Raw genomic sequence first — 25,491 nt, 5'->3', positions numbered from 1 at the left:
TTTAATTGATCATAATAACTTTGATCACCACTAACTGAGACTTGTATGTTTTGTGCATAATCATCATCAGATATGAATGGTTCATCATGAGATGTCCAATTATAGTACTTCGAGATAAATCCAAATCTACAAAGATGTTTTTCAACTTTATAGTAGAGTAAAAATTTGCCATTGTGACACTTTTTACAAGGACATTATCTTATTGTCATCCATATATTCAACTTGACTAGATGCAAAATTCAAAAATTACCTCAATCCAATGATAAACTCATCAGTTAAACCGCGACGATCAGGCAAGTTCTTGTTATACATCCAACTTCTTTCATTCTGTATTTTGTCTATTTCCAATAAACTATATTAATAAAAAATATAAGATAATATACTAATGATGAATATGTACTTAGTGCGCATACAAATAAAATAAAATATAACAAAGAAAACAATAACATCAGATAGCATAATAGACACATTTATTTCATTATTGCAATAAAGTTGGACAATAATAACAAAAATATATAACCTACATATCTAGATATAAATAAACTACACTTATGTTATCATTATAAATAAAAAATTAAATATCCTTACACTAATGCTATCATTATTAAAATAACATATCTAGATACATATACCTAACAACGGAGAATAAAGATGAGCGTCTCTCCAAGGCACGTCAAATACAAATTAACCTACATAAACAATAATACGAAGTTTACAATCATATATAAGAGTACACAAACAAATATACTATTGGACGCCCACAAGCATTACTACACTATGGGTCGGCAGTAGCCGTAGGGGCCAACAACGGCTGCTGGGGCTGGCAATAGCAATCGGCCCGCGGCTGCCAGCAACCAACTAGGGCCACGACCGCTAGCAGCCAGGTGAAGGTTCAAATCCAGCGGAGCGCGGCTGACAGCGACCAGTAAGGTCCAGATCCGGCGACGCGCGGCTGCCAGCGGCCAGTATGGTCTGGATCTGGCGGTCCGCGGCTGCCAGGAAGGGTCGGATCCAGCGGCCGGCGGCTACCAGCGGGCAGCAAGGGCCTGATTCGGCGGCTCCCAACAATTGCCAGTGGTGAGCAAGGCCCGGATCCGGCAGCTCGCGACTAGCGTGCAACGGTAGCCTCGACGAGGAGGCACCGCAGCTACCGTGCAAGGTTAGCCGCACGACAAGGCGACTCGACTGCCGTGCACGGGCAGTCGCACGACAAGGCGCGGCTGCTGTTGTGCAAGGGGAGGCGCGACGATACCCACCCAAGATGAGAGAGATGATAGAGGGAAAAAAATCTGAAGCTTACTTGCTGAAGATCATGGATTCGTGGCCGAAGATCGATACATCCACAACTGTCATGAAAAGAAGGAAGAAGAAAGAAATTAGGGATGTTGGGATGATATTAGGGTAAATTTAGGGACAATTAAAAATTCGTTTCCAAGTTCGTCCCAAATTTGGGACGAAATTTAGTTCATCCTAGATCCAGGACGAACATAAAAGTTCGTCCCAAATTTTTATTTTTTTTTTAATTGAGGAATATAGTGATAAAAATACGGATGCATAACCTAAACACCTCGGAATGACATGAAATAAGTTCCTATGCGTTCATATCGATCTCCTGATCATAATGATGACCTCAAACATTTTTTCACTCAAAATTTTGAAGTTCATAAATTTTTTTATCAACAATTAAAATTTTCATTTCCGAAAATTTTAAAACCTCAAAATATTAGGTGAAAAAATTATTTCATGCCATCATTGTGATCAAAAGATCGATACGAGTGCATAAAAATTTGTTCCATGTCATTTCAAGCTCTATAGGTCTAGTTTTAAGTTTTTGAAAGATTTTATTTATAATTTTTAAAGATTTAAATTTTGGGAAGAACTTTTTAGTTCGCCCCAGATCTGGGACGAACTTCAAAGTTCATCCCAAATCTCTATTTTTTTTTTAAATTAAGGAATAAAGTGATAAAAATATGGATGCATGATCTAAACATCCCGAAATAACACGAAACAAATTTTCATGTGCTCGTATTGATCTCATGACCACATTAGAGGCCTCAAACATTTTTCCCTCCTAACAAAATTAGATCCGTAATTTTCGAATATCAAAATGACTTTAACATTTTCAAATCAACTTTTATTTTTAATAAGTCATAGGTTCTATCAATTTGATATTTCCAATTTAATTATCGTAAACTATATTGTGTCTTTAAGTTCACTAATGTGGTTATGAGAACGATATGAGCGCATAGAAATTTGTTCCATGTCATTCCGAGCTCTATAGGTCTAGTTTTTATTTTTTGAAAGATTTTATTTAGATTTTTTAAAGATTTTAATTTTAGGATGAACTTTTTAGTTCGTCCCAGATCTGGGACGAACTTCAAAGTTCGTCCCAAATCTTTATTTTTTTTAACTGAGGAATAAAGCGATAAAAATACGGATGCATGACTTAAACACCTCGGAATGACACGAAACGAGTTTCTATGCGTTTGTATCGATCTCCTGATCGCAATGATGACCTCAAACATTTTTTTCACTCAATATTTTGAGGTTTGTAAATTTTTTATCAACAATTAAAAATTTTATTTTTGAAATTTTAAAAACCTCAAAATATCAAGTGAAAAAATTATTTCGTGTCATCATTATGATCAGAAGATCGATACGAACACATAGAAATTTTTTCCATATCATTCCGAGCTCTATAGGTCTAGTTTTTATTTTTGAAAGATTTTATTTAGAATTTTTAAAGATGTAAATTTTGGGACGAATATTTTACTTCGTCCCAGATCTGGGATGAACTTCAAAGTTCGTCCCAAATCTCTATTTTTTTTAATTGAGGAATAAAGCGATAAAAATACGGGTGCATGACCTAAACACCTCGGAATGACACGAAACGAGTTCCTATGCGTTCGTATCGATCTCCTGATCACAATGATGACCTCAAATATTTTTTTCACTCAATATTTTGAGGTTTATAAATGTTTTTATCAACAATTAAAATTTTTATTTTTGAAAATTGAAAAACCTCAAAATATTAGGTGAAAAAAATTATTTTGTGTAATCATTGTGATCAGAAGATCGATATGAACACATAGAAACTCGTTTCGTGTGATTCCGATGTCTTTAGCTCATGCATCCACATTTTTTTTCCTGATTTTAAAAAAAATAGAAATTTGGGACGAACTATGAAATTCGTCCCTAATCTGGGATGACATTTGAAGTTCGTCCTAGATCTGGTTTTCCTTAAACTAGGATAAAGAAAATTTATTCTATGTGATCCGGCGGTAAAAATCCGGAACCCCATAAGAAGGAGTCAACGCTGAGGGGAGGTCAAAGGGTCCAGTGGCTCGCCGGAAAAGGACGAGCCGACCGGACTCGGAAGAAAGGGAAATCTGATAGTAAAAGGCACCCTGGTAGGGACCAGGGTTCCGACGCTCAAATGAAGCAGTGCATAATGACCGAGCGGAAGGATGTGCCGCCCGGCCGGCGCAAAGAATTAAGGCCGTCCGGACGACGTTCTTCGCCCGCCCGGCAGGCCGGGCGTCCCGGTTAGGCGGTGGGTAAAAGACGGGGACATCTTCTGACAGCCGTCAAGTCGTATGGCTATGCCATACTTCTAGTCAGACAACGGGGAGTCCTGCTGTCCCATCGAAGAACATGCTCGGACTGTAGCAGTATGGTGTCAGGTAAGCTCTCTGACAAGTGCATACCGGGGTATGAGTTGCTGACACGTATGCACCTCGGTGAGCGTGCACTAGTTCCTTCTCCGTCCTATATAAAGAGGCTATTGCTTCGCCAAAGGTACGTAGGATACAAGCTTGACAGCTACTTTTTCCACCACTTACCTGACTTGAGCGTCGGAGGGTCGTCGCCGGGAACCCCTTCCCGGCTAGACTCTTGTGCAGGATCGCCGGAGCTTCGTTCGACCAGCCGGAGATTCACTCCATTGACTAGGAGCGTGCCACGTGCCCAGCGTCCTTTGGTTCAACGATTCGGACAGGATCAAATTGGCGCCGTCTGTGGGAACGCACCTGCATCCGAACAAGAACGATGGACGAGGCTGGACGACAACACACGGTGGCGCTTTCGACAGAAGAACTCGAAGCTCTAGTCGAGATAAGGGCCGCCAAACTTGTGGAACAAAAACAGAAAGCAGCGGCCGAACGGCCGGAGCAACAAGCAACATCTGCGTCGGGCGGCCGAGCGGAAGCACCTCCAGCCACCGTCGCATTTCACCGGGCCTTATTTCGCACCCCTGAAGCCGCACCAGCTCGGAGAGATAGAGGCTCTTCTTCAGACGAAATGCCAAGGCGGGATGACAGAAAAGGGAAAGCTCCCCGGGCGGACTCATCTCCCGAGCGGATCAATCGCCAATTCTCGGAGGCTATTCTACGAGACCCTCTACCCAAGCACTATGTGCCTCCGACGATCGGCGAGTACAACGGAACAACGGACCCGGATGATCATCTGGGTAAGTTTGATAACACAGCTACACTCCATCAATATACAGATGGAGTAAAGTGCCGCGTCTTCCTTACAACTCTCTCGGGATCGGCTCAACGGTGGTTTCGAAGGCTGCCGGACGGATCCATCACTAGCTTTAAGGACTTCCGAACGGCCTTCCTCCACCACTTCGCTAGCAGTCGGCGTTATCAGACGACAAGTGTCAGCTTATTTGCCATCAAGCAAGAGTCGAGAGAAGCGCTTCGAGCTTACATCCAGTGATTCAACCAAGTGGCGATGGATATCCCAACGGCCACATCAGAGATGATGATGAATGCCTTCACTCAGGGCCTTGTGGATGGGGACTTCTTCCGGCCGCTGATCCGAAAGCCGCCCCGAGATTATGATCATATGTTACATCGGGCCAACGAATACATAAACGTGGAAGAAGCGCAAGCTGCCCGGAAAAAGGAAATTCCTACCGAGCGGGCACTTATTCATGCCGAGCGGAAACAGCACGCCGCTCAGCAGCCGCCCAAAGGACCGAGGGCTGAAGCAATTCGATCCCTCCACGGCAGATCGCACGTACAAGAAGTGGCTGCCACTCGGCCCAAACCAAAGAAGAGGTGGACCCTTATGTTCTGCTCCTTCCACCAGACGGATACGCACAACACGAGGGATTGTCGAAGTCTTCCCTTCGTGGCTAATCTCGTTCCCAGGAAAGCCGAACGACGGTCTCCTCCCATCGACAGGAGACAAAGGACCCATGAAGCTGACCGGACCCGCACCGAGAGGCAACATCACCAGACGCCCGATCGGCACCGATCCCCAAGACAGGAGAATCGTCGGGCGTCTAGAGAACGGTCCCGACCGTCCACTCGGGAGGAGGAAAACAGGAGCAATACTTCCCGGGGCGAGATCAAAGAGGTCGAGCGGGCAAAGCGACCGAGCGGGTGAAGCGACTGAGCGGATGAAGCGATCCAGCGGGCGATGCGACCGAGCGGGCGAGTGGACCGGAAATCACTTTTGGACCCGGGGACTTAGAAGGCGTTGAAGTGCCCCACGACGACGCTCTGCTCGTTAAAGCGGTAATAGCAAATTACACTATTCACCGCATATTTGTTGACACAGGGAGCTCGGTCAACATTATATTCAAGAAGGCGTTCGATCAGCTGCAAATTGATCGAGAGCTGCCCATGACAACCCCGCTCTATGGGTTTACGGCAACGAGGTCCGGCCGGTTGGGCAAGATCCTAGGCTACTTGGGAGAGGAGCCGCTCGGGAGGACCAGACCATAAATTTCGTGGTGGTCGACTCCCCTTCATCCTAACGTCATTTTGGGACGGCCGGCGCTCAGGGCGGTCGTCTCAACCTTCCATCAGAAGATCAAGTTCCCGTGGAGGACAAAGTGGGAGAAGTACGAGGAGACCAGCTAGCATCTCGGCGATGTTACATCGAAATGGTCGGAGCAGAAGCTAATTCCGCTCGCCGAATCGAGGTACATGCCATAACCGAGAAACCTCCTGCTTTAATTTATGATGAAAAGGAGGAGGTTCAGATCCATCCGACCCGATCGGAGGCCACGACTTTTATCGCCTCGATCCGGAGAAGGAGCGAAGGAGGAACTGATCCAATGCCTCCAACGAAATCATGATGTCTTCATCTGGTCGACACATGAGTTGCCCGAAATTTCGCCGAACCTAGCGCAGCATGAGTTGCATGTCCTACGGATGCTCGGCAGTGAAGCAGAGAAAAAGGGATTTCAGTGCCGAGCGGAATGCCATCATCCGGGCGGAAGTAGAGAAACTTCTAGAGGCCGGCTGGCCAACGTGGTATTGGTCTCCAAGCCGGGCGGCAAGTGGAGAGTCTGCATCGACTTTCGGGACTTAAACAAAGCATGCCCCAAAGATTTTTATCCCCGCCTGGATAGATCGGTTGGTGGACTCTACGGTTGCGAATTAATTTGCATGCTTGACGCCTATCAAGGATATCATCAAGTGCCGCCCGCCCGGGAAGATCGTAACGGCCAACGGCACATATTGCTATAATGTGATGTCGTTCGGATTGAAGAATGCCGGGCCACCTATCAACGCTTGATGAACAAAGTGTTCAAGGAGCAGATTGGCACGTGAAGTCTATGTGACGACATTCTTATCAAATCCGTCCGAGCGGCGATCTTTTCAAGGACATGGAAGAAACCTTCCGAACGCCGCAAATATGGAGTCAAGCTAAATCCCCAGTGCCTGTTCGGAGCAAAAGGAGGCGTTTCTTGGGGTACATAGTGACCGAACGGGAAATCAAGCAAATCCTAGCAAAAGCTCTGCAAGACATGCCGCCCCAAGAAATACAAGAGAAGTGCAGAGGTTGACCGGTCGGATAACGCTGTCCAGATTCATCTCCAAAACTGCCGACCGGAGCCTTCCATTCTTCAAGATCCTGCCCAAGGCTACTAAGTTCTAGTGGGACGAAGAATGTGACCGAGCGTTCGGAGAATTGAAGACATATCTTAATTCTCTGCCAGTGCTAGCCAAGCCGATCGGGAGAGTCACTTTATATTTATTTGTCGTCAATCGAGCATGTTGAGGCTCGGCACTTGTGAGGGCAAGCGGTGAAGAGCAGGTGTATTTTCTAAGCCACATTTTAAAAGATGATGATACACCGGCTCGAGAAGTTGGCCTTTGCTTTGGTTCTAGCCTTTCGACCGTATTTCTTGGCTCACACCATCATTGTCCGGACGAACAGCCACTCGGAAGAGAATCCAGAAGCGTCCGGACGGCTTATCAAGTGGACGACAGAATTAAGTGAATTTGACATCCAATATCAGCCCCGCTCGGCGATCAAAGCTCAATCCTTGGCTGATTTTGTGACCGAAGTGCAAAGGCCAGAGCCGGAAGCTATGTGGAGAATATATGTGGATGGATCCTCCACTCGGCTCGGAAGTGGGATCGGAATATTACTATTCTCACCTCAGGAAGAAAAGATGCACATATCCGTCCGACTAGATTACAAAGCTACTAACAATGAAGCAGAGTATGAGGCCCTTATAGCCGGATTGCCGGCAGCACGGCATGTGGGAGCCGGTCGGGTGACACTTTATTCGGATTCACAGTTGGCCGCTCAGCAACTTTCCGGCACCTTTGAAATCAACTGCGTTCGGCTTAAACTCTACGCTGAGGCCTTTGAAAAACTCCAAGCTACTTTCCTAGAGGTGCTTATTCAGAAGATTCCCCGAACGGAGAACCAGGCTGCCGATGAGTTAGCCAAACTCGCAAGCTCAATAACGTCGGTCGCCATTCAGCAACCAATTGAAAAAATACTGCTGGTGGCGCATGTCGACCGGATGCAAGGCCTCACGTTTCAAAGTGACTGGAGGACGCCTATTATAGAATTCCTCCGTTCGGGCACCACACAATCCGATGAATATGCAGCCCGGCTCCTCAGAAGAAGAGCCGGTCGGTTTACACTCATCGGAGATCAGCTTTACAAGAAAGCTTTCTCGCGCCCTTTGCTGAAATGTGTAAGCTCGGAGGACTCAGCTTACATCCTCCAGGAAGTACATCAAGGATCATGCGGGGGTCATCCGGGCGGGCGCTCGTTGGCCAAGAAGATCCTCTTGGCCGGATACTTTTGGCTAACTTTACAAACAGATGCCGCTCGGACAGTAGCTACCTGCCTTTCGTGCCAGAAGTATCACAACTTCTCCCATCGACCGGCAGAGGAGATGAAGGCATCAATAGTCTCATGTCCGTTCGATCAATGGGGAATGGATATTGTGGGTCCATTTCCGATGGCGGCCGGACAGAGGAAATTCTTACTAGTGGCGGTAGACTATTTCTCCAAGTGGGTGGAGGCCGAGCCGCTGGCAAAGATCACTGAACAAATGGTTAAAAAATTCATCTGGCAACACATCATTTGTCGGTTCGGCATCCCTCGCCGACTAGTGTCCGACAACGGGCGGCAGTTCACAGGGAAGATGTTAGAGGATTGGTGCAAAAGCTACGGCATTGAGCAACATTTCACGTCCGTGGCCTATCCTCAGAGCAACGGTCAAGCTGAAGTCGCCAACCGGGAAATTCTTCGTATTCTGCGCGCTCGGCTCGACCATTTGGGAGGGAGTTGGCCGGATGAAGTGCCGAGCGTCTTGTGGGCCATCCGAACGACGCCAAAAGAAGGGACAGGAGTCACACCGTTCCATTTGGTATACGGAGGTGATGTCGTCATTCCGGTTGAAGTCGGCGTCGAGTCCGCTCGGATCCAGAGCTACGATGATGACAACGCCGAAAGGAGGAACATGGAGCTGGATTTGGTAGAAGAGGAGAGGGCAAAGGCGTCCGTTCGGCTGATGGCATACCGTCAGCGGATGAAGCAAAACTACAACCGGCGCGTCATTCCCAGATCATTCCAGGTCGGCGATCTTGTCTGGAAGAAAGTCAAGCCGGTCGGCGACGTCGGCAAGCTCGAAGCTCCGTGGGCAGGTCCCTTCAAAATCATCGAAAAGCTCCGCTCGGGCGCGTATTATTTGGAAGACGAGGACGGTCGGCAGCTAGATAAACCATGGAGCGCGAACCATCTCCAGCCTTACCGGGCGGGGTGAAAGGTGTATCACTGTAAATCACCCTGTGTACTTTTTTTTTTTCTTTTCGACTGAATACTGGAAATGCGGAAATGAAGAATCAAGAGAACAGATATAGGGCATTGTCAACAAGAATCGAAGGCCCCGTCCCGTTCGAACGGAGGTAAATTATCCGAGCCAAAATGCTCGACGAAGCAGACCCTGAGCCGTTCGGCCAGGAGTACGTTCTCCACGCTGGGTGAAAGAGGCATATGGATTATCCGAGCTGTGTGCCCGAATAGCGAAGGCCCCTTGAACCGATCGGCCAGGAGGGGCATGCATTTAGATGCGCAAGCAAAATGACCCGTGCTCAGGCATAAAACCTGTTCAAGCACGAGATAAGTTGTGAAGGCCAAGGTCGCCGACCGGTAAGGAGTTAGCCGAAGTCCGCTCAGCCAGACGTTAAACAGAGCCGCACCGGCTATAATATTCGCCGAGCTCCGACGCTAAATATCGAGGAGTCGCCTATAAATAATCCGAGGACGAATCGACGAGCCCGGTTAAAATCAAGAGCCGCTACCGACCGGCTATAATATCCGCGCCGAGCTCCGACGTTAAATATCGAGAGACGAGCCGGCGTCTATAAATAATCCGAGCGAAAGATCGACGAGCCCGTCGTTAAAAATCAAGAGCCGCGCCGACCGCTATAAATATCCGCTCGAGCTCCGACGTTAAATATCGAGACGAGCCGGCGCCTATAAATATCCAGCCGAAGATCGACGAGCCCCGTCGTTAAAATCGAGAGTCGCGCCGACCGCTATAAATATCCGCGCCGAGCTCGGCGTTAAATATCGAGAGGCGAGCGGGCGTCTATAAATCCGACGGACGAATCGACGAGCCCCGTCGTTAAAATCGAGAGCCGACCGGCTATAAATATCCGGCCGAGCTCCAACGTTAAATATCGAGACGAGCCGGCGTCTAAATAATCCGAGCGGACGAATCGACGAGCCCGTCGTTAAAAATCGAGAGCCGCCCCGACCGGAATATCCGCGCCGTCGAGCTCCGACGTTAAATATCGAGAGACGAGCGGCGTCTACCGAGCGAAGCCTTGCGAAAATCCAGCAAAAACCCCGAGGTGAGGCGCGAAGCAAAAGATGGTTAATCGAATTAAAAATGCGAGCAAGCGAACGAGTGACGTCGAACGACTACTCAGTTGCATTATGAAATACATTGAAGACAATTCGCTTGCCTGGTATAGCAAGGTACCGAGCGGGAGAGTTTTAAAGAACACTTAGTCGCGATGAAAAAAAAAAAAAAAATGCCTGGCCAACATAAAAGATGAGAGGAACAGAAAATTATCTATTATGCAAGCCAAAAAAGGTCACTACAGCGATAAGTAGGGCCGAACGGCGGGAATACAAAGAAGTTTATAAAAGCTCTCCTCACACGTCAAAATCAAAAAGAGCGTCGGGGATGGTGTCCATCACACCCGCTAGATCCTCGGGGGGGATGGACAGATCGGCAGGCAGATGACCTTTGGTCTTCAGATAGCCCACCGCCGCCTTGATTGCCTCCTCGAACGTGAGGGATATCTTGTCGGTAAACTTCTCTCCGAAGTCTTCCGAGCGGAGGAATGCCTTCCTCACTTCGTCCGAGCGGGCCGACTCCCCCTCTTGATATTCTTTGAGCGCGGCATGGGCAGAGTCGCTAGCAGCTTGGAGATCCTTCAAGTCTCCATCGAATCTTTGGAGATCAGCCGAGCGGCTCTCCTTCTCGGTGGCCAGCAAAGCATCCAGGTCCTTGATGCGTTGCTCCAACCCCCGGATCTCCACCTTCATGTGGTCCATATCGTTGATGGTCTGTTGCTTCCGAGTGGTCGTCGTCTTGATCTCCTTGTCTCGTTGTTTAATCATCGTTTCAAGCCGAACGACCTTGCTCGCCAAATCATTAGCTCGTTTCCAACGATTTTTTGGCTTTCTCTAGAGCGGCCGTTGACTGCCTGGTCTCCCCCGCTGCTTTTTGTTGCTCCAGTTCCTCCTCCAGTTCGGCCAACCGATCGCTAATGGCGATTTGCTCCACCCAGTTCTGCTAGCAAACGTAGACAGGTTAAAAAAACTTCAAATAGGAGAGAGAAGAAGAGGGGGGGAGGTATACCCCGGTGGCTGATTGAAGGTTGCTGTCGCCGAGCTGCCCGGGAGTCAACTTGGCTATCCGACTCCGAGCATCTATCCAAGCTTGTGCGAGAGGGCCCGTCAGGGTGATCATCTGCTCAAGAAACACTGGCCGATCAGCAGCAGCCATGTACGCCTCCGAAGGGAGGCGCAAAACGGTTTTAAGTAAATTCTGGCCGCTCGGCCCGCTCTGAGACGGCCCACCAGCAGAAGAGGAGGGTAGCTCGCCTAAACGTCTGATACGTCGTCGAGTCCTTGAAGGGCTGGACGGCGGCACCTCCAAGCTGGCCCTCGGAGAATCCTGAGGGGTCGGGGTACTCTCGAGGGAAACTGTTCCGGACAGCACCGGCGCATCTGCACCCCGCTCAGGTTGAGGCTCATCAATTGTAGAGGCAGGTGCGGATTCCGGTCGCCTCCGTTTCCTAGTGCGTAGCGGCACATCATCGGCCGAACGACCCTCCACTTCAGCTTCGGTCGTAGGTTCTATATTGCCCGCGGCCTCATCATGAGGTGCAGGGGCGTCCGAGGCTTCAGGGACCATTGGCGTCCCCTCACCTTCTTCGCCGGCCGGATCAGCCGAAGCAAGGCCCCGTTCGGCTGCCTCCTTGCTCGTCACCGCCTCAATCCGAGCGGCCTTCAATTTGACTTTCTCAGTAGCTCTGGCACGCCACATGACCTTAGCTGCAGAAGCATAAAATAAATCAGTTAGAACAAAATAAAGGGGAAGACACGGGAGCTTACTCATGCTACAGGGCAGATCGGCTCGGCTGCCTCCTTGCTCGTCACCGCCTCAATCCGAGCGGCCTTCAATTTGACTTTCTCAGTAGCTCTGGCACGCCACATGACCTTAGCTGCAGAAGCAGAAAATAAATCAGTTAGAACAAAATAAAGGGGAAGACACGGGAGCTTACTCATGCTACAGGGCAGATCGGCTGGAGTAGAAGACAAGCCGAATATATGCATTACTCCCGGGAGGAGCATCTTGTCAATATGATAGCGCTGACCGACTAGCTGTTCGGCTGCATGGAGATAGTCCGCGTCGCCTCTAAACTTGCCGAGCTCCGGTTGCGCGGGCATAGCCGTCTGCCACTTGGTGCGGAAAGTGGGCCGCTCGGGAAAGCGTATATAGAAAAAATGCTCCTTCCAATATTTGTTGGAGCTCGGCATATTATCGAAAAGGACGAAGCCTATCCTAGACTGGAAAACAAAGGTGCCCCACTCGGCTTGCTTGGGATAGTAGAAGTAGTGGAAGATTTTTGGGGTTAAGGGAATGCCGTTCAGTTTGAACAAAACTACCACTCCGCTCAGCAACCTAATAGAGTTGGGAACCACCTGGCCGAGCGGAATGCGGAAATAGTTGCAAACTTCTAAGAAAAACTTGTGAGGTGGAAAACTTAGTCCGGCCAGGAATTGGTCCCGGAAGAAAACAACAGTGTCGGGCGGAGGATCGTGAGGCCGATCGGAAGGTGTGGCTAACACTATTTGGTGGTCGATTGGTAGGTTATATGCTCGAGTAAGGCGCAAAGCGTCTTCCTCGTCGAACCGACTTTCCATATTCGAGTACCAAAGACCCGGAGTATCGCCGGTTGACTGCGAGGTACTGGTCATGATCGAAAGGCCAGAACGCGGGATAGAAGAGGGGGGTTCAAGCAATGGAGGAAACCCGACAGAAAAGGATGATTAACAGAAAGAAGAATGTGTCGGGAGCGAGAAAAAGGGTCTTACAAGCGAGGGAGATGATCGGAAGAAGCCGTGTGATCGTCGGAAAGCCTGAGCACAAGGTCGCCGGCGAAGGAGGAACGACAGGAGGCTGGAAACGAAGAAGACGAAATGCGGCGGAAACGGAGTCAAGGGTCTTATATCGCCGCCCGGGAGCGATCTCCACCGTCCGATCCAGGTCGTCGCTGTCGAGGTTGTCATCTGATCGTCCGTTTCAAACGGCGGCTGTCCCGTCGGAAGTGACGCAACCGCCATACTCTGACAAATACACGATCGCCACGTGTCAGCCGATTACTAGCCACATTTAATGAGCTCCCCTTACCGTGCGCAGAGCACGTGACGGGTAGTGTGGGAGAACAACGGACGTCGATTCCAAGAAAATACAAGGCATGGACAAAGTGTCGCCGAACGGACAGATATCGCCGCACGGATAAGCATCCTTATGCCTGGCTGAGCGGCCTAATGCAATGATCATTGTTCGGGCAGATCGGCGGTCCAGTCAGTCGGACTTTGCCTCCTTCGACTAGACTCGAGAGGAAGGCAAGTGATCCGGCGGTAAAAATCCGGAACCCCATAAGAAGGAGTCAACGCTGAGGGGAGGTCAAAGGGTCCAGTGGCTCGCCGGAAAAGGACGAGCCGACCGGACTCGGAAGAAAGGGAAATCTGATAGTAAAAGGCACCCTGGTAGGGACCAGGGTTCCGACGCTCAAATGAAGCAGTGCATAATGACCGAGCGGAAGGATGTGCCGCCCGGCCGGCGCAAAGAATTAAGGCCGTCCGGACGACGTTCTTCGCCCGCCCGGCAGGCCGGGCGTCCCGGTCAGGCGGTGGGTAAAAGACGGGGACATCTTCTGACTGTCGTCAAGTCGTATGGCTATGCCATACTTCTAGTCTGACAACGGGGAGTCCTGCTGTCCCATCGAAGAACATGCTCGGGACTGTAGCAGTATGGTGTCAGGTAAGCTCTCTGACAAGTGCATACCGGGGTATGGGTTGCTGACACGTATGCACCTCGGTGGGCGTGCACTAGTTCCTTCTCCGTCCTATATAAAGAGGCTATTGCTTCGCCAAAGGTACGTAGGATACAAGCTTGACAGCTACTTTTTCCACCACTTACCTGACTTGAGCGTCGGAGGGTCGTCGCCGGGAACCCCTTCCCGGCTAGACTCTTGTGCAGGATCGCTGGAGTTTCGTTCGACCAGCCGGAGATTCACTCCATCGACTAGGAGCGTGCCACGTGCCCAGCGTCCTTTGGTTCAACGATTCGGACAGGATCACTATGTTTGCGACAAAAATATTTTTTTGTTGTAAAATTTCCAACGAATTTCATATTTCGTCCCAAATTTGTAACAAAATTTACGACGAAAGAATGTGTTATGCTATTTTCCCACAATTATTTTTTTTTCATTGCTAATTAGCGACGATTTAGTTATTTGTTGCTAAATTCATGATAAATTTGCGACGAAAATTATTTGTTATAAATTTTCATCCCGACAAAAACTATTTTTTTTTGTAGTGTAATGAAGTAGGCCGACAAAACATTTTGGTGCTACAAGTAAAATATAGAATGGGAAGCGGAAGTGAGCAGGAGAAGAGATCAATAATAGAATGTTTTTCACCCAACTATGTAACTAAAACTCTAAAATATTCAAATCACATATCCTAAGTTTAAAATTATTAAATCATGTACCTAATTTTTTTTTCTCTATTATTACTCTGAGTAGACTGTTGCAATTATAATAGCCGAATCGATTACATCTTTGAAAAAAAATAATTGATTTATATTTTAAAAATTATTATTCTAAATATAGTGGGTCAAATTAATATTTAAAAATATTTATATAATAACTGGACAAATACATAAAATTTAATTTCATATCATTCCGATCTCTCTAGCTTCAACAATTGTTTTTTTTTTATCAGAATCAGCTGATGAACATAGATTATTCGGAATGATTCAAAATCGATTCGTCTATTTCTCTTGATTATATAAATGTCCTCAAAAATTAATTTGATTGACTTTATTCAAAACAGTGATTTTTTTAATATGAATATATCTAAAAATCAATTCATATTTAAAAAAATAATATTTGAGAATATGAATATAATCAGAAGAATTAGTTAAACTCATAGGACCTAGTTTGACGTCATTCTGAACTCTCTATTCATCAACTGATTTTGACCAAAACTCTTTAAATTCATTCGACGAAAAATTGGTTGATGAATTTAGAGAGCTTAGAATGACGTGAAATTAAGTCACATGAGTTCATCTAATTTTTATGATTATATCAATATCTTTAATATTAATTTGACCTAATATATTAAAATTAATTATTTTTTAAATATAAATTAGATTTTTTAGATATATTCATATTTAAATAATCATTACTTTAATATAAATATAATAGGTCAAATATTAATTTAAAAATATTTATATAATTAAAATAATTAAATAAATACATAAAATTTTATTTTATATCATTCTAAACTCTCTAGATCTATCAATTGATTTTAACTAAATTTTTAATCTATTTAATTAAACCCGATTGATAAATTTTAAAAACTTAAATAAATCTAAAATATTTATCCATTTATCTTAACAATCAGATAAAAAAGTTCTATTAGAGTCAAAGTAAGTCAGTATTATTAATTTAATATTATTTATTTATTTTCCTTAACTGACGAATAAATAAGTTGAGCAATCATCGTTAAAAAAAAAAAAAAAAAAAAAAAAAAAACACCACCAACTAAGGTAAGCCTTTAAATAGACCTGACCAGAAATCCGCAAAAGTCAACATTTTTCAAAGTGGATATCAAATCAAGGTACAATCCACGAAATGGACGCCGATTGGCTTCGATAAAAGCAAGGGAATCTAATCTTTAAAAAGAAAATATTTATCTAAATTAATTTAGGCCCAGAAAGGAAATCCGAGATCCGATCCGACTATTTCACGGTCAATATAAAATTGTTTCAGGTGCCCACCTTCGACTCCGTAACTCCGTTGAGTAAAGCGACCCTATCAGTTCACCAGTCAACCGGACCGCGGGGCCGCCTCTTTACCATCTTTTTGACTTCTGCTCGCACATCTTTTCATGCACGGCCCGCCGTTTGCGGTGTCCTACTCAAACTCTTACCCGTAAATGCTTCCGGTGGGACCCTATCTTTCGAACACTATACTGCTTGAGGTACAGACGACAATAACGTATGTTTTAATTTACGGATTCCAACGTAGTCTCCAATCCCACTCAATTTCGTTGCTGGTACACGACGAAAGCTACCACTTCAGACGCACCGCTCGTACCCCCGGTCAGTCGATAATTTTAGGAATATTTTTTTTTAAACCAGGAAAATATTTTACAGAAAAGAGCAAATAATAATAAATAAAGCCGAACAAGCGAAAGGGGATCGAGGAGGTCGGCGCTAGGACAGCGTCAGATTGCGGTGGCTCCGGCGATCGGGTTGCCGGTGGCCGGAGTATGGCGGTGCTCTCCTTCGTAGGTGACGATGAGCATCGAGGGGTCATCCGGCGCACGTTCGACGTGCTTCCTCGCAGGGCAGCCGCGCAGGGTGCTGCACTTGTAGTAACCCCTGCGATTGGAAGAGAGCGTGAGATTGATCTGAGGCGGCCTGATTGCGATCGGACGGAGTGGAGTGGAGTGGAGGGAGACGGTTACCTGGGGTATGGGGATCCCTTGATGGGCTTCTGGCCGTACTTGCGCCACGAGTAGTCGTCGGCCGGGATGTCCGCCACCTTCGAACCAGTCGCTGGCACGCGGATAGTGCGTTTAACACGCAGTTTCCTGCTTAAACGAGGAATTGTTAGAGGATAATTGATGTGTATGATAGAATAAGGCTTCTAAACTGCAATTTGATTAGGGGCTTTGAAGATGGATCTGTTTACCGTCGCTTGGAGCAGTGGCAACGAGCGCCGGGAACAGCGTATTTCCCGGCGACGTGCTCCGATTGGGTCTGGTCGTGCTCATGGCACCTCCGCTTACAGGCGGATGAGAGAGGCGGCTTCCCAGTGGGTGAGGGAGCGGGAGGGGGGAGAGAAGAAGGCCCGAGCGTGCCGTTCGACACGCTGCCGTCGACCGTGACGGACGACACGAAAGACGACGTGGCGGACGACATCGGCGTCCCCATGCTAAAGCACTTCCTACCGGCGGCGCTGGCAGAGGCGGCCGTCTTGGTGAAGTCGAACGTGAGCGACTGCGGCGGCGGCGGAGGCGGAAGCGAACGATCCGGAAGCTTGACGCGGAGCGGGATCGGAGCGAGAGTCACCGTCTTCGCAGCCGCGAGAAAAGACGGCTCCGCCACAGGGGGTTGCGGCGGCGAAGTTGGTCCGCGGCGAAAGCGGGCGTGTCCGGTGCGGTCGAGGATGGATATGACCTTCTTGAACTTGGAGACGGCGTGATCGGTGATCTCGCGGCAGTCGAGCGGCTGCTGCTGCTGCTGGAGCGAGAGCTTCCGGATCAGATGCTCCATGGAGCGGATGCCGGCGGTAGCTGCCTCTTGTATCGCGATCTGTTCGTCTGTCTTGGTATAACTCATCAGGTCGACGGCCATGGAGGAGCGCCGGCCGATCGGATCTCTAGCAAACGAGCATCACAGGAGAAATAATTGAGAGTGACGGTGGGAGGAAGATGGAATGTTTTATAAAGACGACGACTAAGATTCGAGTCAAAGGCAGCCTTACATCCAACGGCTCATACCGCTCACTTTCTCCTCGTGATGGCATCCAAATTGAGTTTTCGCTTTTCCCTTCTTTATTGCACCATATAAACACGCACCCATTTCCTACCATCTCTTCTATTCGCTTTAGGGTTGTCTCGCCCATCATGCTATGCCGAGGAGATAAATTCTGGTTGAAATGTGAGGCTTTCAGTCCAGAGAGTAGGCGGACAACAAGCAGGGTGGACTTCTGGTCCTTCATGTTCAATTAAGAAAGAGAAAATAACAAGAGCAGAATAATTCACGTATTCTTTTCTTACCCAATTTCAACGCCTTCAATCTTGAAGGTGAATGGCGCTTCTCCCTCTTTTGTGGGTATGTTATCGGGTAGCGTAAGTTTTCTATAGAAAAAAGACAGTAGCAGTGCTGCTGCGACATCTGTTCCTTTTGTTTTTGGTAATCACATGTTGGGAGATGATCTCAACCGTCCGATGAGTACTTTAGGCGATGCTGTTGGCTTTATTCAATGATTTAAATAAGTTGATGAGATAATAAAATATGGTGGTACGTACACTGAACTAAGCTGTAGCATTGACCATAATTGAGGGCTGAGTTTGACGTTTGATGAATGAAAATAATAAACAAAACCAATAAATAAATGTGTAGACGGAAGGTAGCGATGGATGAGAGAACGATGTCAAAATGCGGGACCAGGAAATGGCCGCGACAACGATGGCCACTAAAATTATGAACCTGTTTCGCGATGCCCGCTTCTGTACTTTCTGCGATTCACTAAGTCAGGCGTCTAAACAACGCAACTAAGTATTATAAATATACAAATCGCATATCCAAATGTTAGAATTAAAATACTCATTTATCGAAATACCTATTTTTCTCCGCTGGCCTCCTTCCTCATCCTGTCAGGTAGCAGAATTGGTCGAACAGCCCCTTGGCAGTACGTTTAACTGTAATTTTGATATATCGCAGCCGAGCTTGTTCGAAAGGTTGCTGGTCGGACAAAGGAAGAAAAACACATGCGACAGTAGCACTACTGCGACTGAGCAAACGTTTGAACAAAATTGGCACTATGCGAAGTGAATCTACTGACAAACTCCAACTTGAATGTGTCAGATTACAAGTAATAATTGGTTGAAGAATCAACAAGCTCGTTACATAATGGAATCTATGATCTCTTAACATTACAAAATTGAATAGGGTAATAAACTCCATAAATATTAGCATAGCACGAGCACTAAGATCTGGATGGGATCTCATGCTTCATGTTTGCCCTTCTTTCCACGATTAGAAGCTTCATCGAACTTCATTTTCCTCTTCTTGCCTTTGGGGTACCTCTTTCTCCCACGCTTAAGTTAAGAAGAAGAAAAAAGAGAGAAAAATAAATCAAACTAGAACTACAATTATACTCATTAGCCATATTATAACCATCACTTTGAAGAGCATCAAAACTTTATGATAGAAATAGACATTTCAAAAGGTGCCTTCTCACATAGAAAGTAATAAATTCAAATTCCTAACTGATAAAGGAGGTTATTATCTGAGTAAACAAAGAAAAATCTTGTTACCGCAAAGATATATTGGACATAAAATAGTGGGTCAAGGGCTATTATAGATGTTAAATTATGAAATTGATGACATCAGGAGAAACAGTTCCAATTTTAGGGAGAACAAACTTTTGTGGCCTTCAAAAACAGTTCTTTTCAGAAGAAATGTTCTATTACTATTATCAAGCAGAAGTTACCTCAGCTGATGAAGTTTTGAGGGGATCTCTGCTTATACCTAATCCCCTCTTCAACTTGGGTCGCTTCTTTACCGGTTGTATTCCCATGGCAGCCATAGAAAGTTTTAGAAGCTTGCTAGCTTCCTTTGTCGTTTTATCAACAAGATATTCAGGAACCTCACGTAGATGCGATGGAGGAGCCTTCTTGCTCAGCAATTTGTCATGCTTCAATAACTCTAAATCATATAAAAAAACAGGTGATAAATTGCTAAGAGTACAAACTTAAGATGCAAATACAAAAACTATTACGATTTTTTTATCTTACCCAAATCTTTTGGATTATGATCGAAATGAGCCTTCAACCTGAATGACAAATAACAAGAGTTACACTGGGAAACAACCATCATAAAAGAGTCAAAATGCAATTTTTACTACACCAGTAAATCATATATATATATATAGAAAGAGAAATGTTCATTAGTTCCTATCATATTCAGGTAAAAGATTGCTATTAGATCAGAACTCTTATATTCTAGGTATCAGCTTAAAAAATAGTGAGGTAAGAAGAACGAAGGTCATACTCACTTATCAGAGTTGATAATTTCATTCCTAATTTCTTGAGCACGTGACTCTCTAACTGCAATTTTCGTGACAATCTTAGCAACATCCTGAAGAGCAAATCATTCATATGAAGTTAAATAATGATTCAACATGCATCACACCAAATTTACATTTATTGAAACCCCAAACTTTTACTGAAACATAAAAGCTAAGGGCTTCAAGTCAGGGCACAGAATACCAGCAAAACCTTACTGTCCTTGTTCCAAATAAAATAACCAGAAAACAACTCATTTGGATTAATGACAAATTTATGGTGTTGTGTAACTCATAGGAGTTTACACTATTAATACAAATCCTATATAAGATTACCTCAGCTCTGTAGCGCAAAGATTCCACAGCACTCTTTGTAAGTAAAGGGAAAGGAATAATGGAATCAGATTGTTCTTGGTTATCATACCCCATCATACTTTTTATTTCCTCGATAATTTCATCCTCTCCTGGGGATACCTGTTAACGCCACAAGATATAACAGAGAATAAAATCATTCCTGACTATTTTCCTTTCAGATGCATTATCCTTCAATATCAAGGATCATAAAAAAAATGACAGACTCCATGAAGAAACAACCAAGGGATTGATGGTTTTCTAAACACGACTTGTCTCTCATTTCTGTGTGATAAGTAGAAGAACATTTCTAGGTGATTTTAGAATTTATTCTAGTATTTCACTGAAAGATCAGATGCTTACGAGGGACACAGACACACCAGTGTTAAATGCTCTTCCTGTGCGCCCAATCCTGTGAATGTATCCAGCAGCAGTTTCAGGCATGTCAAAATTAACTACCTGGATTTGGGCATAGACATACAGTGTTAGATGTATATAAAAAAAAGTTTATTTTGTTCTCAATAGGAGAGTGAATTTATTCTTCAAAGAGACAAATTAAGCAAGAACAATCAAGCATATGGATAGATACAGGCCACTATATGGAGTAATCATAGCAAGACAAGTCCAATGATCCAATGATGCCTATGAGGCTAAAAAGTTAAAGGCTATCCATGATTATGTTCCATGCTTATGTCTGTTCAATTGTGACACACAGCATGCTCCATCTTGCAATTTGCAAATTAGCTGAGTTTAAAAGAGTCAATGAAGATAATATTCGAAATCATGAAAATTTAATGTTCGAATCTCATGTTACACTTACATAATTCAATTATTTCTGGGATAATTCTGAAGAAATGAATCAGCACAATCAAATATATTCACAAGTTTGGCTTATCTGAATAAATGTACAGAACACAATCCTATGGGATGGGAGCAACCATCCTGCAAAAAGACATTGAGCATCGATCTGGCAGATAGACACATATAGAGCATCCATCCTGCAGATATAAACACAGAGACCACCCATCCTGCAGATAGACCCATATTACATGGAAATGTGGTGACCCATGCATTTCAGTCTTCATCAAACCTGTAACTAAAGCCTGGATATAGAATTGCACCATCCACACATAAACATCTTAAGCATCATGTAGAAACACAGAAATATCAAACATTAACTGTCTGCAGGAACCATGGTAATCATAACTCCTGATAACTAGAACAACTACGAGGTTTGGAAAAGAAAAAAAAAATCAAATCACTATTCAGTAATCTTATTTCCGAAGTGTGCACTTGCAGTATGTGGTAACATGTGCTTTACTTGCATGGAGAAAATCACTGAGAAATACCAAGAATGTGGAACAGTAAAATATAGTAACATATGTCGGCTGATGCATACCGTAAATACATTCTTGAAGTCAATTCCTCTCACAACTCCAAACTCCCCGTCAACTTTGTTCTTTATTTGTTTTTTTGATTTCTTTGATAAAATTCTATTTTCCTTGTCCTTTTGTTCCTTAATCTTTGTCTGGCTATCATCTGTTGCTATTAAATAATCAAATAGCCCTGCATTGAATTCCTGATGAAACCAACAGCAGGAAATAAAAATCAGGTATCATAACCACAACTATAAATCAACTAATCAAGTTCTTAAGAAATAAAATGAATAGAATATGAAGGAATAATCAAGAAAAAGGAAATTTTAAAATAGAAAATTTGGGACAAATGAAATTAAAATGTTACAAACCTCAAGGATATGCAGACGTGAGTTTTGTGGTAATTCAGCATTTAAAACAGCAGATCTTATGCCAAACTGTAACAACAGAATAATGGCATTGAGTATAAACCAAAAAATTGGTCTTGAAAAAAAAAGTTCACCAAAAAGTAGCATTGAAGTATTAAGTAAAAGGCATCAAATAGAGAATGTAAAGGGGAATACAGTGTAATCTCCTACTACTTCCTGGAAAACATATTATCAATTAGGAGAGATTATGAATGTAATTTCCAGTGTCAACTGAAAGCATTGACATTGCATCTGACATTACTAACATGAAATAAATTAATCAACATTGAGGGTCTAATTACTTGGATGGAAGATATAAGGGAGAGAAGGGAAAGCCTTATAAATTTGCATATGAAACTCCATCAAATCTTATGTACTCTGTTTTTCCCTCATCTCTCTCATACTTTCCATCCAAGTAATAGAACCTTAGAATCATAACCAGTCTTAGCAGGGAATGGATGTTCATGAATACATACCTGCTCAAGAAACAATCTAATTCTGAATCCCATGTCGATTGAGTTGACAAAAATTAACACTTTTTTCTGCACAAGCTCCAATTTCAATAGAGCTAGGAGATTGAGTAGCTTATCTTGAGGACTACATGAAATCTGGAAAATGAGACAAAAAAATCAGAAAGGTGTTTTAATGTCAATCTCAATCATGCTACCAGGTAAATTATCATCTAGTTAAGTGGCGAAGAGATATTAAACATGCATTAGAAAAAATGCTGAGCACCCTTCATCAAGCCAAAAGCCTAATATTGGAGCTCAAGCCAAAATAGAAAAAGGAATAAGAACTCACAGAAACAGATAGATCCGACTCTCAAACAAGCTTAAAGCATAATGCCAAAACATGGCATTTTTAATCCAAAGAAAATAAAAAGGACTCCTCACCAAGAATTGCTGGACATTCTTTGGGATAATTTCATCCTTTGAGTGGATACTTTCTGATAGTGTCAAGATTACAGGATTGTGCAGCACAAGTTTCTTCAGTTTATCAACATCAGTGCTGCAATGAGCTTAGTCAGCAGAAAAGCAGTAGATAGTACAGATGTCAAAACTACTACAGGAGAAACAATGACCTATCAAAGAAGATATTGTTCCAGATCCACAAAAATAATAATAATAAGTGCTTCAGTATCTACTTCATGATATGTATATCACTGGATGCAACTATTACAAGTGGATACGCATAAGCAACCACAGCTAGATACTAAACACATTGTTTAATTTACCAAAACAAACATATAAAACTATATTCAGTAAAAATATTATCATCTAGAGTACAGGCAAACTGAAACAAAGAAGCCTTCCCTCAACAAGTCCAAGTTTCTTATGGTCAATCTGATTGCTTTTTTGAGATATACAAGTAAATTTAGCTTCATAAACAGGCTAAAAAAAACACATATAAACTTGAATAAATTGATCGAGTAAGACCAGTGACAACAAAAAGAAAAAAGCAAACAAGAAAAGAGTGATCCAATCCACATGAAAGTGGCAAGTCTTAGACCTAAAAATTGAAAGAGGAAGCAAAACCTTGAAGTGGCAGACATCAGGAGGCACTGACAACGTCGTGGGACATGAGAAATGAGTGATTTAAGATCATCTTCATAGCCATATGAGAGTAGCAGATCAGCCTAAAAATAAGAATGAGTTACACAAAACCACTTTGCAACTACTGCATCCAATAAAAATGTAAAGAAATAAATAACAAAGCTGGTGATCAAAGTCAGATGACATTGAAAAGAACTTATTGATCACAATTATAATTTGCATAGTAAACAACGACTCCCACATCTTTCTATGATGCAGCATTTCATTTGTGCTTCTGTTTTACTAAAAAATTCAGGGGGGTAAGCAAAGTATGAGAAGGAAAAAAATCCACACCTCGTCTAGAATCAGCATTGAAAGTGAATCCTTTATAGACGATGCCTGAAGAACACCTTTTGAAATGCTTGTTGAAATACAAGCTGGAGTTGACACAACAATATCAGGCGGACCAGCCAAAGCAGTTTTCTGCAATAAAATTAACTCTATATGAGTGAAATAATAAAGCAAAAAATATAGTATCAGCACAGATATATAGTTTTTTTAAAGGGTAGTCCGTGGACCATATCTGTGAGTAGCATGCTGGCTGTCAATTGTATAACTCTCAACGACACTCTACAGAACTCCAGGAGAGATAATACCTCCGAACAGACCTGGACAAAGTAACTCATCATCTATACAATTCATACAGTAAGGAAAACACAAATATAAATGATTTTTCCAATAACCTGCTGACATAATTCCCTTGTTGGTACGAGAATGAAAGCACTCGGTGCAGGCTTTGTTGATTTTCCCTCTGAGAAGAGTTTCTGTAGCATGGGAAGAAGGTAAGCAAAGGTCTTGCCTGAACCTGTCTTCGCTCGGGCAACGATATCCTTCCCTTCCTATGGGACATGGATAGGAACCTCAGTTTCACAGGCCAAAATCAACTTATCTACGTTATCCCTAAAACATCCAAGGAACTGATTTTCCCGAAAACAGAGGGTCACACACCAGGATCAAGGGGATGGCTTCGCGCTGGATAGGGGTGGCTTTGGCGATGCCCTTCTTCGACAACGCTCGCGTCAGACGGGGGTCAAGGCCGAGTTCCTCGAAGCCGGCATCCTCTTCTTTCTCCTCATTCCCGTCCGTCGGGTTTTGATGCTTCATCTTATTGAAGCTCTAGGGCTACGCTCTCAATTTCAGGAAGCCAAATCAAGGGGTCGCTTTGGCGGCCGGCAGAGGAAAACAACCACCGTAGCAAGCTAGCCCCGGGTACACCGCTCGCCGTCAGTTCTCACAAATCGACGGATCCTCGCCGCTTGCCTTGCGAGCCCGATTCAGGCTACAGGGAAGAAGGCAGGTAGGGTTTTAGGCATAGCGATCCGATTGGAGAATTTGGCGGTCCAAATAAATGGACCGGGCTCAATTTTGTTGTTGTTTGTATGCACGGATTAATGAGGCCGTTTACGGATTAGGGCATCCACTCGTGCATTCTCTCCGAGGAGCTCCTTTAACACTATATTAGTGGCCTATCAAAATTTAAAAATTTTATATATTTTTTCATTATAAAAATAATCTGTCAATAATTTTTCCAAGTGTCCCATATTTTTTCATAAATTATTATTATTATTTTATATTTTATTATTTTCATTTTAAAAAACTAAAAATTAAAAATAAATAAATAGGAAAGAAGCGGCTCCCTGAATACCAACTGCTTCTAGTAGGACCATTATGGGAGATTTCAAGCGAATGTCTTTTTTGCTACTATCGGAAAATTTCAGATGGATGACATGATAAATCCTTATAATATTTTAAAAATAATAGACTAAATAGTTGTTTATTATTTTTAATTAATTTGTACATATTTTAAACACATTAATTTAAAAATGAATGGTTAAATTCAAGATGGATTAAACTGTCTATTGTTACAAATTAAAATTAC

General features: G+C 44.1%; 2 protein-coding genes across 2 annotated transcripts; both read right to left on the bottom strand.

Annotated features, from left to right (window-relative positions):
• Positions 1-16,201: 16,201 nt before the first annotated feature.
• On the bottom strand, positions 16,202-17,523 carry LOC122033702 (WRKY transcription factor WRKY51-like). The gene is made up of 3 exons (XM_042592829.1): positions 16,785-17,523; positions 16,558-16,683; positions 16,202-16,471 (listed from the first exon to the last, which is right to left on the bottom strand). Exons 1-3 carry the CDS (start codon positions 17,447-17,449, stop codon positions 16,315-16,317), a joined length of 948 nt encoding a protein of 315 aa, XP_042448763.1. The 5' UTR covers positions 17,450-17,523; the 3' UTR covers positions 16,202-16,314.
• Positions 17,524-18,633: 1,110 nt separating this feature from the next.
• LOC122033701 (DEAD-box ATP-dependent RNA helicase 16-like) lies at positions 18,634-24,925 on the bottom strand. The gene is made up of 15 exons (XM_042592828.1): positions 24,561-24,925; positions 24,296-24,451; positions 24,131-24,220; positions 23,907-24,035; positions 23,556-23,656; positions 22,914-23,028; positions 22,497-22,628; positions 21,985-22,050; positions 21,637-21,816; positions 20,601-20,696; positions 20,223-20,360; positions 19,878-19,960; positions 19,618-19,655; positions 19,314-19,528; positions 18,634-18,918 (listed from the first exon to the last, which is right to left on the bottom strand). The coding sequence occupies exons 1-15, from the start codon at positions 24,714-24,716 to the stop codon at positions 18,826-18,828; spliced, it is 1,788 nt and encodes a 595-aa protein (XP_042448762.1). The 5' UTR covers positions 24,717-24,925; the 3' UTR covers positions 18,634-18,825.
• Positions 24,926-25,491: the final 566 nt, after the last annotated feature.

Source organism: Zingiber officinale, chromosome 11B (assembly GCF_018446385.1).
Source record: "Zingiber officinale cultivar Zhangliang chromosome 11B, Zo_v1.1, whole genome shotgun sequence".
Classification (NCBI taxonomy): domain Eukaryota; kingdom Viridiplantae; phylum Streptophyta; class Magnoliopsida; order Zingiberales; family Zingiberaceae; genus Zingiber; species Zingiber officinale.
Note: the sequence above shows the minus strand (reverse complement) of the source record. Positions and strands in the feature narration are given on the sequence as shown.